Below are 15,169 nucleotides of genomic sequence, written 5' to 3'. Positions count from 1 at the left end.
TTCAAGATATAACAGTAAAAAAATTGAACTCAGGGTACAGTGTCAGTGAAAACAAAGGTCATGATGGCTGCTCTAAGTTCACTTACAGAACTTTTCAAAATAAACTGCTGTAGTGAGTCACATGTATTTCAGTAAAGAAAAATACATTCTAAAGCAGTAATTTTCAAGTATTTATTGTGGAATCCTGTACAGAAAATGTTTATAAACAGACTTAAAACTTCTGATGAGCTGAGGTTTATTTCACGAAGCTGAAGAAGTAGCCATTGCTTCTTCATAAGCCTGCAGGGCCAGCTGGATATAACCTTCTCTCTGGGATTCAGTTTTTACAAATACCTGCAGCCATGGCAGGAGAGAGGTTAATTAACAGCAGAGTCATCATGCCAGTGTCAGATCAGCCTCCCACAACTGAAATCCTGGTGCAGCTGTACATACATACAGTTTAACAAAAACCCCAGCCTGGCATGTACAACAGTTCTGCTTAAATATCTGCTTCCTAAGGTAAGGAGAACTTTAACTACTAAATGGGGTTCTGCTGGTTAGAGGCTCTTGTCTGCAGGTTAAACAGTTTAAAGCAGAAAAGCTTACCTTGATCAGATCAACTCCTCCAAGTTTCCCTTCTTTAGCTTCCTTTGCTGACTGACATTCAGGGTGAAGCATATGATACAGTGCAATTAAACTTGTAGCATCCTCCAGCCTGAACAAAGAAAGGCTCATTTTAGCAAGTCCTTTCTCTTCAGAGTATTTACAGAGAGTGTATTTTGTGATGTACTGTGCACAGCACAGGTTGCCAAACTGCTGGTTCCACTGAGTATCCAGTCCCTGGACTACACAGGCGAATGCCTGCATCTGTCCCTCCTGCAGCTGAAGCCTGCTGGCCTGCTCAGCAGTAATACAGCTGACATCCCTCTGAAAATACAATTAATTACCAATAGTGAGTGTTTAGTGAACGTGTTAACACAGGCTGCAATGACCAGTATGTTTTACAGAAGGAGCATTAGAAATCCTGTGACACAGAGCTCTCAGGTGAATTTAAAATGACTGAAGTGTGTGGAAGGGAAAGACATTCTAAACTCTGCATATTTAAACTGGCCAGATACATGAATTTTCCCTTTACCAATCTGATTCTAAACCAGGAATCTTCCTGATTTCTCCATATGCTCAGGTTTAAGAGCAAGATCTGACCACTGAAACAGCAGGAAATAAATGCCACCATCACTGCAACTTCTGATTGTACAACTTTCTCCCAGCTCTAGTGCGAACTATTGAATATTGCTCACTTCAGGGAACTTTGAATAAATTTAGTACTGTATTTTACAGAAATCCACCCATTTAAAATGAAACCTTATCTGCATGTTCCTAAGCTACTTAGGAATTGCTCTAAAACCCATAGTGTATCAGTATGAAAATGTCAGGCTTTAAGATCAGCAGTGCTCAGAGCTAGAACTATCCTCGCAATTACATGGGAAACAAAAAAAAAACAAAAAAGAACAACCAAAAAAAGAAAAACAAAAAAACCACCACCAACAACAAAAAAAACCCAACAAAAACCCAAAAACTACAGAAGGCTAATTTCTGCAGAAACTATATATATATATATATATATAAAAAATATATATATATGCACACACATATATATATACACACACTCTCCAACTTCATGGACTGTTCCTGGTGCTGCTGTACAGTACCTGTACAGATAACAGAGCTGGTCTAAACCATTATGCAAATGGAAACTTTCGTCCATCTGACAGAAATACTATTTTTATTGCCAAACTTGTGGTACTTGTTCTAAGGCTAAGCAGGATTACCAAGTGCCAGCCTGTACTCACAGGTCTCTGTTGATCATGTCTATGAGTAAGCCATCTGTCTTCTTCCTGCTGACCAGGTACCACACCATGCCCCCGAAGTGCCTGGTTGAGCGCAGCAGGTCGTACTTGGCGTGTTTCTCAATGTCCTCGTAGGTGCGGTGGTGAACCTGCACACACAGGGCTGTTTCACTGCACAGCTGGAGCCTGGTGACAGCTTTCCCCCTGCACCTCTCCGAGCTTTTAATCCTTTTCATTTCCCTAAGGTGCAGGAGTAAGCCACATGCTGAACCATATGCCTGTTATAATTCAGGGTAGCACTGGGCTAGCCCAGGCCTCGGTACTTAGGCATAGCTAAGAATCCCTAGCTGGTCCTGCCAGCTCCCACCAGCAGTCAGTGTGACTTCAGCAGCACAACCCTGCTAAGAGCCCCTGACAAGTGTTACCCTCAATTCTGCTTTGATACCAGAAGTACCTGAATAAAGACTATTTTTGTATGTGCACCACCTTTCTAGGCTGGTGAAAATTACTTGTGCAAGATCCTGTTTTACTGTTCTGCATAAAAATAAATGCCAAAACTCATCACAAGGATAATCTATATGGGAAAATTAGAGTACATATGACCAACACCTCCACTCCCCAGACAAATATTTATGTTTACAAAATAAACCCTACAATTCTCCACCAGGATTTTTTTTTTTGCTAAAAAAAAAGGAAAGTGAACTCACTCTGATATAGTCAGGGGAATCTGGCTCAAATTGTGCAATGCACATGTTCAGGACATCTTCATGACGGTCTTGCTGAAATACAGTCTGAAATAACAGTTTAGATTCAGAAGTAGATTATGTAATCACACCATCCCAACTCTCCAGAATCAAAACAGCAGGCACAACACTGTTCTGGGCAACACTTACAGTGAGTAACCCCTTCATCAAAATTCAAAATGGACAGAAGTACCGTAATTGCCTTGATGACATAATGTTTCTTGATTTTTAATTCTGAAACACCAGTTCACATTTCCAGATTAAATGTACAATTCTTTCTAGTGTAACACAGTATTTACACCTACCCAGGACTTACCTGGTCCTAACCTGGAACTTTGTTTCAAGTATTTTAACCAAGTTACAATGAAAGACAGCTGTTCAAAACGGAATTCAAGCAGCTAAACACACCCATGCAGAATGGCTTACTCCGAGTTACTCTGCCCAAAGAGCAGAGATTCACTGTCAGACTGCAATGAAGTGAAAGTGCTCAGTTTCAAAGCCAGGAAGAGCTTACCCCTAGGTTTTCATCCTTGAATAATGTGGGGGGAATCACCCTGCGCCCTTCCTTTGGGAAGAATATCTGGATCATCCTGTCTCGTTCCTCCCAGGTGGCTTTGCGTAACACTCCGTTTGGTTCTCTAACTACAATGAAACGTTCCTGGAAATGAGATAAAAACCAAACATTGTCTAAAGGCTTCTCTTTTCATAGCCAGAACCGTCCTAAAAAACCCCTCATTTGTCAAAGTCCTTCTACTCCTAAAGTCACCCTAATAACACCAGCTTCTAACAGACTGCTGCGACACGCCAGATTCATCATTTCTGCCTTTCTACCTGCTTAAGTACTGCTTTTGCACTCAGTTTTACTGTCTGACCACCATGCATGTGCCAACACGGAGCACTACAGCTCTGAGAAGTTTAGAGATAACATAACTCACACCCAGACAGGCAGTTAGCCTGATTTTATCATTTGATAATCCATACATAATTAGGAATGCAAGTGTCATGTGCTTTTTTACCTTTTAGGTGCTAGCATCAAGTAAGGGCAAGTGCAAGGCAAAAACAATACAACAAATTAAACAATATACTCAGATCTGTTCACAAGTAGAATTGCTTTAGGGTGGCAAATGGGAAAGTTTGTTTGACAAGGAAGTTTTCAATATGAAGCAGCAGTTCATTTCACAGGACCATCACTATATCCGTATTTGAACCATAAAGGCTTCTTGGGACTCAAAACTTTGTTAGGAATTTTTCCAGTCTCTTATTACTGGTACTTAAAGACAATCAAGATGTCTCATTGCACTTTATCCCTATACTCCCCAATTCCATTAGACAACTATTTCTTTACAGATTTCCTGGGAATTCATTCATCATTTCCACCAGCTTTCCACCAGACCCTTGCAACTGTGGAGTAGTTCCACCTTACAAAGGAATCCAATGCTACAGAAAGCTTCTAGGAGCATGGAGAAACTCAGCACTCCTAGCATATCACAAGCACCTGCTTATAAAATCATTAACTACCTACCACACAGCTTTCCCCATGCCTGCTTTTGAGTAGCAGAATGTAATTTATGATTATCAGTTAGAAGCAAGTACATAGAAATACATTTTTCTCTACTGCCTTGTACCAGACTGAATTTTCAGCTCCTCAGCCCTTTTGCAAACTGATCCATCTACATTTTCATTAAAGCTTATTTTGAGAACAAATTCATACTGTTGATCACATTACTTACACGATGTGGAATGGAGTAACTTAAATCTGTAAACACATATTTTGCAGTTTCAGTTCCTTCAAGGACTTTGTCTTCTGCTAAGACATCATCAATCGGCTCTCGTTCATTCAAAACAGGGGGCATGATTAGTTTTGTTTTAGCTTCCTCAATGGCTTTTCTTGTGGCCTTGTAGGGGAAAAAAAGTAGTTTAATCTTACAATTAAAAATATCATCCTATTGGAAAGATAACATACAATCTGGGGACAAATATTTTCATTTAGAGAAGCCAGTTTTTTTAATTCTGCAGTTGAGAAAAAAGTGAGACACCAATTCCACCTCCAGGTAGGTAAATTTCATGTAAACAATTTACCACTACTAAAACCTGGACAAAATGCTGGAGGAAGTTACAAAACTACAACAGACAAACTACTGCAAACACCAAGTTTATTTCAGATGTATTTCCATAGTAAATTTCCCCCAAAGTATAAACCACAGGCAGCAGTTTGTATATCATTTTAATTGTGGCTACAGCAGAACCGGCTTAAGTCAGGTCCCTTTGTCATCCTGAATGAAGTCAGACCAGAGGGAAGAGGAAAAAAAAAGCAGTCAAAGGATTCCCAGGGCTACAACTTAAGTATCAGATGAAGGTATTTGACAGTTAGGAAGCATAACAGGTTAATAAAGAGAAACTGTCAATATTTCCTTCCATATTCCATCAAAATCGCACAAAATTGGACAAACCAAATTATTTCAAAAGAAGAAACACAGATTTACACTGACTTAGGGAATAATCTGAAACAAAGTAAAGAAACCAGAATGTTTTCAAACACAGCAGTAAGGAAGGCAGAAATCTGGGCTATTACAGGCATTTGGCTAAAACCAACACTTACTTCCGAAGGAAACAGACCAGCCTACCTCTTCTAGCTGAGCTTCGGTCATCAGCTTGTAGTGGGGCGGCTTGAGGTCCTTTTTCACAGGCCGGAACACTTTGCGCAGGTCGAGTCCCGTCATTTTGTAAAGCAGTGTCTGAACCGCTTCGTCCGTGAAGGCGGGCTTCGGCGGGGCGGCCTTTCCCTCTGCGGGAGTGGGCACACGCTGTTACCCGGGGGCTGAGGGGACGGCCGCGGCCATCCCTTGCCCTCACGGCTCCTCCCGCCCCGCCGGGCCCTCCGTGGCCCCTCACCCGCCCCGACCGCATCCCTCCCCACGGGGACCGCAGCCGCCCACCACCACCGCCACGCGGGGCGGCTGAACCCCGAGGCTGGGCGGCCGGGAGCGCTCTGAGGGTGCTCCCGGGTCCCCTCGCGTACCGCCCGCATCCGCAGCCAGCGCCCGCCGGGCGGGGAGCGCCCACAGCGCCCGCAGCCGCGAGGGCAGCGCCGCCGAGCCCCGCGCCCCCAGCGCCGCCATCTTCGCTCCCGCCCCTTCCCGCCCCGCGGCGCGCCGGGAAATGGAGTCACGGAGCCGCGGAATAGTCCGAGCGGGCAGGAACCCGCCGGGAGCGGCGAGTCCCGCTCCTCCCGGGCCTGCACAGCAGTCACACCCTGTGCCAAAAGTTGCACCTTGTGCCTGAAGCGTTGTCCCAATGCTTCTTGAACTCAGACAGGCTTGGTGCTGCTGTGACCACTGCCCTGCAGAGCCTGTTTCAGTGCCCAGCCACTCTGGGTGAAAAACCTCGAGATATCCAACCTAAACCTCTCCAGGCTCAGTTTCAGACCGTTCTCTCGGGTCCTGTCAGTGGTTGCCAGAGAGCAGAGATCAGTACCTGCCCCTCCGCTTCCCCTCATGAGGAGCTGTAGGTTGCTATGGGGTGTCCCCCGCGCCTCCTCCCGGCGTGGGGGAGACGCGCGGTTCCCCGGCACTCCCCGAGGAAAAGAACAAGAACGTTGTTGCTCCAAGCGCTCCCAGCGCGTTTGTGCCATTAAAACGCTGCTGAGGGCCCGGTGAGGGCGGGGAGCCTATTGTGCGGCAGTGCTACAACCCTGGCAGGAGCGCGGGCTGCCCGGCTCCCTCAGCCGCCCAGGGCACGGAGCAGCCCTGCGGGTTCCCTTCAGTGGCGGGGAGTTCCCGTAAGAGGAAAAACGGGGGAATTGAGGCCACCGTGCGGGATTAAAGCGCTGTTGATCCGCGGCCGCCGCGAGTGCGGAGAGGTGCGGGCGGCAGTGGGTGCGCGCTGTGAGGGACGGCGGCTGTGAGGGACGGCGGCTGTGAGGGACGGCGGCTGTGAGGGACGGCGGCTGTGAGGGACGGCGGCTGTGAGGGACGGCGGCTGTGAGGGACGGCGGCTGTGAGGGACGGCGGCTGTGAGGGACGGCGGCTGTGAGGGATGGCTCCCGGCCCCGTGTCCGGCCAGGCTGCCCCACGGGGAGGAACAGCTGGAAATCCGCACATTAAACCCCAGCTGGCTCTGTGTGTTCCGCTCCGGTATGTCCCGCATGGTGCCCGGAGCCACCTGTGCTCTGCGGGGCATCGGCCTCGTCAGCCCGGTTACGGCTTCACTGCCGCGCCTGCTGAGGAATTGCTGCCCTCATGTTCGGGGAGCTTTAACGCTTCTGTAAAGGAAGTAAAAAAATATAACTGCACTTAACCATAAAACCAAAATCAGCTTTATATTCAGTAATTAGGACATACAGGCTCTAATGTCTGTGAAGAGGGAGTACTGACTTTTTACAACTGGGCCTGTTTCAGGGGGTTGGAAGTTTATTATGATTTGAAGTTTATTTATTCTAGTTGGTATCTCCTGTTGTGAATTTCAGTCTTACAGACTGCGCTTAGGGGGGGTGTGAAACAGAATTTGATCTTGAAGGTCTCTCCAAATCTTGATTATTCTACGATTCTCTTATCAGCAGGCAAGTCTCTGCCCAAGAGCCCAGAATGCCTCAAGTTCCAGAAGGTTCAAAGCCACCCATCGGTGCAAGCTGGCTCACGACTTCCCATTGAAACAGGAAAGATTTCATCTCCAGGAGGGGCGACACAAGCAATGTGCTTATGTTTTGTGGGTCTCCAATTGTTTAAAACTTTAGAGGGTTGTGCATTGCTTTGCCACATCACAGTCTAAGTTATACTACTTTTGAAAATGAGGATTGAAGTCTGGGAGAAAATGAAGGCTTTTTAAGATATATTTGTTTTAGTTAGAATAAACTTAAGTATCAGCTAAAAAAATGTATTTTTATAATTATATTTCTATAATTGTATTTCTATAATTATAATTTCTTATAATTCTTATAATGTATTCTTATAATTGATTTTTTTTTTTTAATAGGGGGTATTCCTGTTTTCCTCAGCCTTATACCCAAACACATGTTCTGGGTTGAATTTAATATTCAGGCTTTTCAATATCCTGGCCTTGTCAGGAAGGTTGCAGGAGGATATGTTTGTCTCATATTTGCCTCGCTGCAGCTAAGTTTAAATTACTGGGTATTGCAGAGGGCAAATGAAACCCTTAATATTATTTTAATGTAATTTTGTGCAGAATTTATTAAAACAATGCTAAGAAAATGAAAAATAATTTTGATGAAATGGAGAAGGTGTTGTTTTTCAATTCTTGCATGGAAGATCTCTGGAGTGAGAGCTATACCCCTATAAGGGAATTGGGAAGTTTTTTGGCAATGTGCCTAAAAGCCACTTCAGACCTGTTCATGAGTTTGGATGGCAAGCCAACATCCATTTTAATTCACAGAAGTGCTTAGAAAAACAACAGAATTTATTGGGCAATATCCAGGAGAGGTTAAATTCACATTGAGTCTGTACTGAAGTAGTAACAGCTGCTGTGAGGATTAACCTTTTTGGCTGGTGGGATGAAAGGAAATATTAACTAACTATACTGTAGATGGAAGTATAGCAGGTTAACATCATTTATAAAGTAGGATCATTTATAACGGGTGGGTTGGTTATATTTTATTGTGGTTTAAATTTATACTGAAGTAACAGCTTTAAATAGGATATTTTGTATTGATGTAGTCAAAAACATAACACCAGCTTGAAGAATAGGTGGTGTAAAAATCAATAATGAAATAAAGAATGTTTCTGAGCTTTTGTTATTATTTTCAATGCATCCCAGGACAGTTCCTGTTGGAAAATTACAACCGTCTGATGATGAGTGGATGTCCTCAGTGAAACACACTGGTGGTGCAAGTCTGGATTATATTGGGAAAGTGTCAATACAAAATCATCTGCACAGTTGGCATTCATTTCCTTTTCACTGGCAGTTTCAGGAGAGCAAAAGGATCAGGTAACTGCTGAGAGTGCCCCAGTGGTTGATATCTCAGGGAAAGAGGAGACAAATGAGGAGCTTAGGAGCTTGTGTTGTTGCTTTGCCTATTTAATTGATAAAATTAGGGGCTGTAGTTTACTAGTCTTCCTGAGCCATAAATATATCAAATTAGTAGTGAGAAGTTGTTTGGAAGGGAGAATTCTGTCTTGGAAAAAATACAGACAAAATGTCAGGTTTGGTAACCGTGTATCCAATTGTTATGTGAAGGACACAGAGTGAACCCAGTCAGCCTGTGCATGTGTTCACAGTTAATGATGTGACCTTTTTAAAATTAATGGTTGGTTCTCTTGTTCCTGAGAAGAAAAAATCTGGCAATCCTGCAGAACTTTTTTCTGGAGGACACAATGGACCAGGTTGGAAGCTTTTTTTTCTAAACCTGCATGGATTAGTTTGAAGATAAATTATTTTTTCCAGAGAAGGTGTAGAGCGCTGACATAAGAGAGATGACACAAACCTTATTATATCATCAAACTGGTTTTTAAAAGAATGAAATATTACACATGGCTGGTTTTGTTCCACTGTGTACATCGAGGGAGTGGGTAATTTTTGCTGGAATCGTTGGAGTTGTCATTTTCAATAGCATAACCTATTTTCAGAGTTTCCCACTGAACATCAGGTAATGGAGCTCAGCTTCGACATTCTCACCGTGTGCAAGCTGCCTTCTGCTGCTGCAAACATCCCCAGTGAGAGGGACTGGGGAAACATGGTGCAAAAAGCTTCCAAAGCTGTTCCTTTGGTGTTGTCACTTTCAGCAAGTGCTCATAGTCAGCACAGGGTGAAGACCAAACATCCCTCGAGGTTTTATTTGTGCCGTGAGTATTTGACATCTGTGTTTTCAATTCGAAGGGGAAATGACAAAGCAGGAAGGATTATCTGTGCTCTTTATTTTCAATTTTCAGTCTTGTTTCAGCCACGCTTGCCCTGAGCTCGTGTGCTGTGTGTTCCTGTGGGCCACGGTGGGGCAGGAGCGAGGGTGTAGAGCAGGGAAAGTGCCTGAGGAGCTGCAGCGGGTAATGTAAATGAACTGTTTTCATTAATGACCCACATTTGCCTCTGTCTCGCATAAAGCTGCCATAATCTCACTATAATAATGATAAATTAGATCCACACAAAGACTGTCTCCAGTAGTTGGGTTTACATACATTATTTATAGTAGGAATATAAATCCCACTTCAGTTTTATATTGTTTTCTTTGCTGCATTATAAGGGCTTGAGCCAAAGCCCATTAAAGTCCTTTCCTAACTTCAGGAGGCTTTGAATTAGGAGTCCCTATTTTTAAAATTAATTTTATTATTCCTCTCTCTTCTTGTAATACTTATTTTTTAAAGATAGTTGTCAAGGACAGAAATAATAGTACATATTACATATTCAGTATTATTCAAAGTAAGGTATGCTTTCAGTATTTGCTGTTTTTCCCATTTTTAATAGTTTTTAACCTCCCTCTACATTCCATCACTATTTCAAGTCCTGTCCTTCTGGATCCAAGTGCTTGCCAGGGCACTGTGATCTAAATCTGGTGTGCAGCGCACTGTTATGTGTGGGCAGGTGGGATGTTTCTGATCCCTTTGTTTCCACAGGAGAAGGACAGAGCGATGATCCTGGCAGAACTGTTGGTTTGTTTTGTTCTTTGGGCACAGGAAAATTAGGAGATGGCACCCTCCAGTTCAAAGGTTAATTATATTATTTTCCTTCTCTCCTGTTGCTAGCACAAGTAGTCAATACCTTGTTCTCATAATTGTACTTTTATCTGTTTTTCACTGAAACCTGACACCTGAGAGAATCTTCTGAAACCAGAACTGTCCAAATTAAACCTAGATGTGTGTATTGTCTGGCCTGTTGTCAAATATTTCATAAAAATCTAAATCCCATGTGTCTACTAACTAGTAGTTTGTTGTGTTTTGTCAACCTCACAAAGAAGTGTGGAGGTCTGGTTTTCCTGCTTTTTTTAATCCAAGTTTCATCTGGGCTATTGTCTCATTTTATGGTTTTCAATTTAATTATTTTATCAACGAATTTACCTGGCAAAGAAGCACATCCCCCTAGTTATAAACTGTTTTAATACCACTCAGTGGTGACTGCCAAGTTTTGTTTCTTCCAGCCTGTTCTCATAAGAGTTGATTATATTAACAGGCAACCACTTCGCTCTTCAATTGCTTCAGAAGGTGAATATATTTGTTTTCTTGTGACTTGTAACAGTTAAATACATTAATTTTTCCACCCCAGAATGGTCCAGCTTCTATAATTTTGTTTATTTTTTTTCCAGTTTAAAGAGCTGTTACTTCACACCAACCATCTCGTTGCTTAGTGATGCCAAGAAATCACTCTTATCTGCATGCCATTCCCTTCTCAAGTTCTTTTTCCCTCAGAGATTCATCTGGCTGGGATTCTTTTACAATTTCACTTCTCCTTTTATGCAGTTATTTTTCTTTAAGTGCCCTCATAGTTTTTCATAGTACCCCTAAGCCTTCCTGTCTTCATATTACTTTGAATTCATCTGGATTTATTAGGATGTTTTTTGTCACCTTGATTCTTCTTTCATCTTTCCCCAAATTAATTTTTTGTGGAAATAGCTCCTGTAGTTTGCCATTTAACAGTCTGCACTTTTTCATTTACTTTGTTGTTGCTGATAAGGGCATTGTGTACCTTTGGCTTGCTACCATATATAAAAATAGCCTCCATGATAGGGCTAACTTTTTAAACTATTTCATAATATCATACTATTTAAAACAGAATCCCTTCTCTTTTAAAGGTGGCACTGGAGATGTGTTTGTATATTTGGTTTTTTCCTTCTGTTTTTTTTCTTATTCCTTCCTTTGGATTCAGACTGTAATACAAATTAAATTTGCTTAGGCAAACCCACTGTGCATTTAAAAAAAGTAATTTTAAAGATGGGTTCCTGGGGGTCTGACAGAAAAGCTAAACCAGCTGTGCTCTCCAGGACAAACAACACATAAATCTACAGTATCTTTTCTTCAGAATCAAATAAGTGAAAGAAAAGCCTCAGAAAGTAAAAGATATTTTTATTTCACAGAAGCAGAGCTAAAAGAATCTTGTGTCCGTTTAAATGTTCCATTGTAAAATCCAAGCTCTATTTACCTGTTTGATATGAAGGGTGTCTTTAGGTCCAAGAAGAAATGGTTATTCAGCTCTTTAGTGAAGAGCCAGTTGCACAAGAACACTTTCCAGTTGTGTTTGTTCTAGCTGATTTGCTTGAATAGAAAGGAAGCAAGAAAATTCTAGAAACTAAAACAGAAATACAATTAATTTGGTCAAATAGTTACCAGATTATTTTTCCCCATTTATTTCTAAGTAAACCTCTTGACATTTATTAGGTTGCTCACTAGAGCTTATAGGAAGGCTCCCATTAATTTTTTGGACAAAGTGTCTGATTGGAGAATGAGATGATTTCCAGAAGAGCCACGATAAAAAATGATTCAGTTGGTGCTATCCCTGCTGTATTTGGGGCAAAATATATATGTATGTTCTTCATGAAGTGTTTTAAACCTGTGCACCGAGTAAGAAATTGCATTTATGCTTCTGTGGGTTTTCAGAGAGTGTTTATAGGTAGAACCCTTCATTTCCACAGGGCTTTCTCCTGCATGCCCTGCATGCTGCCCATGGCATTCTGCAGGAATGGAATGGGTACTAGCAGATGGCAGGGTTTGTGTGCTGGGGTAGAACAGGTGCTGGCATTTTGTGAAGGCACATTATTTCATATCTTAATAAATAATGTAGCTGGGCAGCTGGAGGGATCTTGTAGTGGTTTTATTAAATGCTTTGAGGCAAGAAAAGCCAGCAGATAGCCCCATGGCAGGGGAAATATTAGTGACGGAAACAAAGCACTGCCCTGTGCACAGTGCAGGGTGTCCCCATTGTCAGAGAGATGAGTGTGGGACACAGAGGGAATTCTTCCAGTGTTGGGGAAGGGGATAAGAAACAACTACAGCAAGCAAATAGACTGAAAATTAAAAAGTGAAAAGTGCTAGAAGTCCGAGTGTTTTTGTCTGCTTAGATCTTTTTTATTAATTTAATTTTTTTACATCTGCACAGGAAAACGGAATGTCTTGATCTTCCCTTTTATTTACTCATTTCTGGGCAGTCTGTTTCTGATTCCTCCCCTTATACCTGCTCCAAATACACACATTATATCTTTTCATAAACAACTTCAGAATGTAAGTGGAAACAATGAATCTATTTTCTTTTTGGTTATTGAGCTGAGTCAAGTGACAGAGGGACCCACTGAATTCCAGACCATGTAAAGAAAAAATGGAAGCAGAATCTTCCCACTTTGTTAGCAGCAAACTTCCAGACTGTCACAGCTTTTCAGGTAATTGCAGCCTCAGGATGCAGTTTTATGTCTACTCAAAACTGATCTAAGACTTTCCTGTTCCCTCTGTTCAAGCCCTCCCTAAAAACATTTTGTTTTTCATAACAGTCACTACACAGAGTCGATAATTTCCTTTTGAATTTTGATTAAAAGCACAGTAGTTTGTGACACAGAAATTCAGGATCTGACTCTGAAAGGGAGCTTAAATGCTGCATGGAAAAGCAAACTGGATTCTGTCCCTTTAGAGGCTCTGCAGCAGCACGGACCTCTCCTAAACCTTACAAGGGGCTTCTGAGATGCAGCCAATCCAAGGGTATTTTACAGAGAGTTTGGCAGCACTGAGATAATTTCACTTTTCCTGGGTGCTCCACTGCAGCAGAATTGCTCCCAGCCAAGTACCATTCATTTTTTTTAAGGAGGCAGGGGAGTTTTTGATTGATATGTACAGATTTAGCAGGGTATTGCTTGGCATGTTTTGTGTAACAGAGTCTAAAATTAACTGCAATTTTTATGCACATTTCTGCCTGAAGGACTGAATATTTGCTCTTAAAGCAGAGCATCATTTGAATTAGTTGTTCCTCTTTTCCCTGCTCCTTTCCTCTCTCTTTTTTTCATTGTAGACCCAATAAAACTTGTTCTAAATGCTGATACAGTGCATCCAATTCACTATATTCTCTAAATATGATTATATATTTCCTACTAATGACAGTTCAACATTGCTTATAGTCAGACATTCTTTTGCATTCTCCTCATAATTTCCTCGGTCCTGCTCAAAAAACAAAACAACAAAAAAAATCTTCCTTGTCATCTGTCAGATGCGATTTTTTTATCATATAGTACTGCACTGATGGCAAACAAAACTGATCCGTGTTTGTTATTGTGAACTAATTTAGAATATCCTTTCCAAGTTCTCGTTGTCGCTGCGGATGTGGCCTCGGGCGCTAGATGGCAATGTGGCTGTGTGACATCCAGGGAACGGCAGCAGCAAAAGTCTCAACACGTGAATCCTCATGTTTCAAAAATATTTGTAATATTCCCTTTTTATTATGAAAACAATTATAATGTGTAAATGCTCTGGTTTTGCAGTCTAAAAGCTTTACAAACTTTCTTTTTCCTGCATTATGACTACACGGGGAACATTTCTTAATGAGTTAGACTGGTGAGTACAACATATTCCCATTTTTTGGTCTACTGTAAAGCTCTCCAATCGATTAATCTATCAAAAGGCAGAATTTTCAGTTCCTGGCATCATCAGCACATTCCTTACCATGAAAGAGGAAGGAGGAATGACAAAATGCTGCCCTCCCCTCTCTCCTCAAATAACCTTTTATTTGGTGTCATGGCAATGATGAGAACGGACATTTTAAAACTGAGGTAAAAGCAAAAGGTGTTAGCTGGCAGTAGCAACCTTATACCCCTATTTCAGGCTCCAGAGTCATCCTGAAGACAACCAGTGCAACAGCTGTTACTCTCTCAGTGTTTGAATGCTCTTGGATGACTTCAAAAGAAGTGGCTTCAGAACCACTGCCCTTGCATGACTGATGATTTTTGAAGGGCCCAATCCTGCACAGGCTCTTTAGAAAAGATTGTGTGTGTTTTGGGAATGCAGCTGAACCCCTTGAGGTGTGTTATTACTTTTCTATGTCATATTCTACCTCTTTCTCACTGCTTTAGGTCTCCCTCTTGTCCAGCCTGCGTGGGTCACTTTTTATCAAGATAAACTTGTGTCCTGTGTTTGTCAGGCTTAATGATCTCACTTTGCAGACAGGCAGGCAGAAATAATGCCTTGAGGAATTTTGCATGGAGTGTATTATTGCTGTTCAGACAAGAGGGAAATATGGAATGGTGAGGGCTCACCAAGGCTGTTAGGGGTGGCCATTCTGCCTAAGGCACCCCAGAATGTTCTATTGCTCCTGCCACTGGAGTGCTCTCCTTAGGGCAGGAAGGGTTTGTGTCTGCAGGTGTGTCTGTCTCTGGGACAGGAGGGTGAACAGGCTGTTTCAGCTGTGCTCTGATGGAACTGGGGGGTCATCCATGGCCTGTGGCTCCTGTTGGATACCAGGATGAAGGGAGCATTGTCTCATTATTCTCAGAGGCAATGCTGCTTTCAGTGCCCAACAGGAGAGGCAGAGCCCAGAGCAGACATTTGATTTCAGGTTTCTCCCGGTTGCCTTCTCCATCCTAGTGCAGCATCCAGTTCTGTCTCGTGATAAACACCAGCAGTCATTCCATTGGGAAAGGAAGCTTGGATGGGAAAACTAAGATATTTATGGCCTTTATTAATGACCCTT

General features: G+C 42.3%; 1 protein-coding gene across 1 annotated transcript; it reads right to left on the bottom strand.

Moving 5' to 3' along the window:
* Positions 1 to 157: 157 nt before the first annotated feature.
* Positions 158 to 5,696, bottom strand: MRPS22 (mitochondrial ribosomal protein S22). The gene is made up of 8 exons (XM_005529598.3): positions 5,589 to 5,696; positions 5,194 to 5,354; positions 4,300 to 4,464; positions 3,084 to 3,227; positions 2,534 to 2,617; positions 1,830 to 1,975; positions 586 to 694; positions 158 to 333 (listed from the first exon to the last, which is right to left on the bottom strand). Exons 1-8 carry the CDS (start codon positions 5,686 to 5,688, stop codon positions 241 to 243), a joined length of 1,002 nt encoding a protein of 333 aa, XP_005529655.1. The 5' UTR covers positions 5,689 to 5,696; the 3' UTR covers positions 158 to 240.
* Between the last annotated feature and the right edge of the window lie 9,473 nt (positions 5,697 to 15,169).

This window comes from Pseudopodoces humilis, chromosome 11 (genome assembly GCF_049639895.1).
Source record: "Pseudopodoces humilis isolate 2021_Gansu_Grassland_sample_001 chromosome 11, ASM4963989v1, whole genome shotgun sequence".
Lineage (NCBI taxonomy): Eukaryota > Metazoa > Chordata > Aves > Passeriformes > Paridae > Pseudopodoces > Pseudopodoces humilis.
The sequence above is the reverse complement of the archived record's forward strand: the minus strand, read 5'-3'. Positions and strand labels throughout refer to the sequence as shown.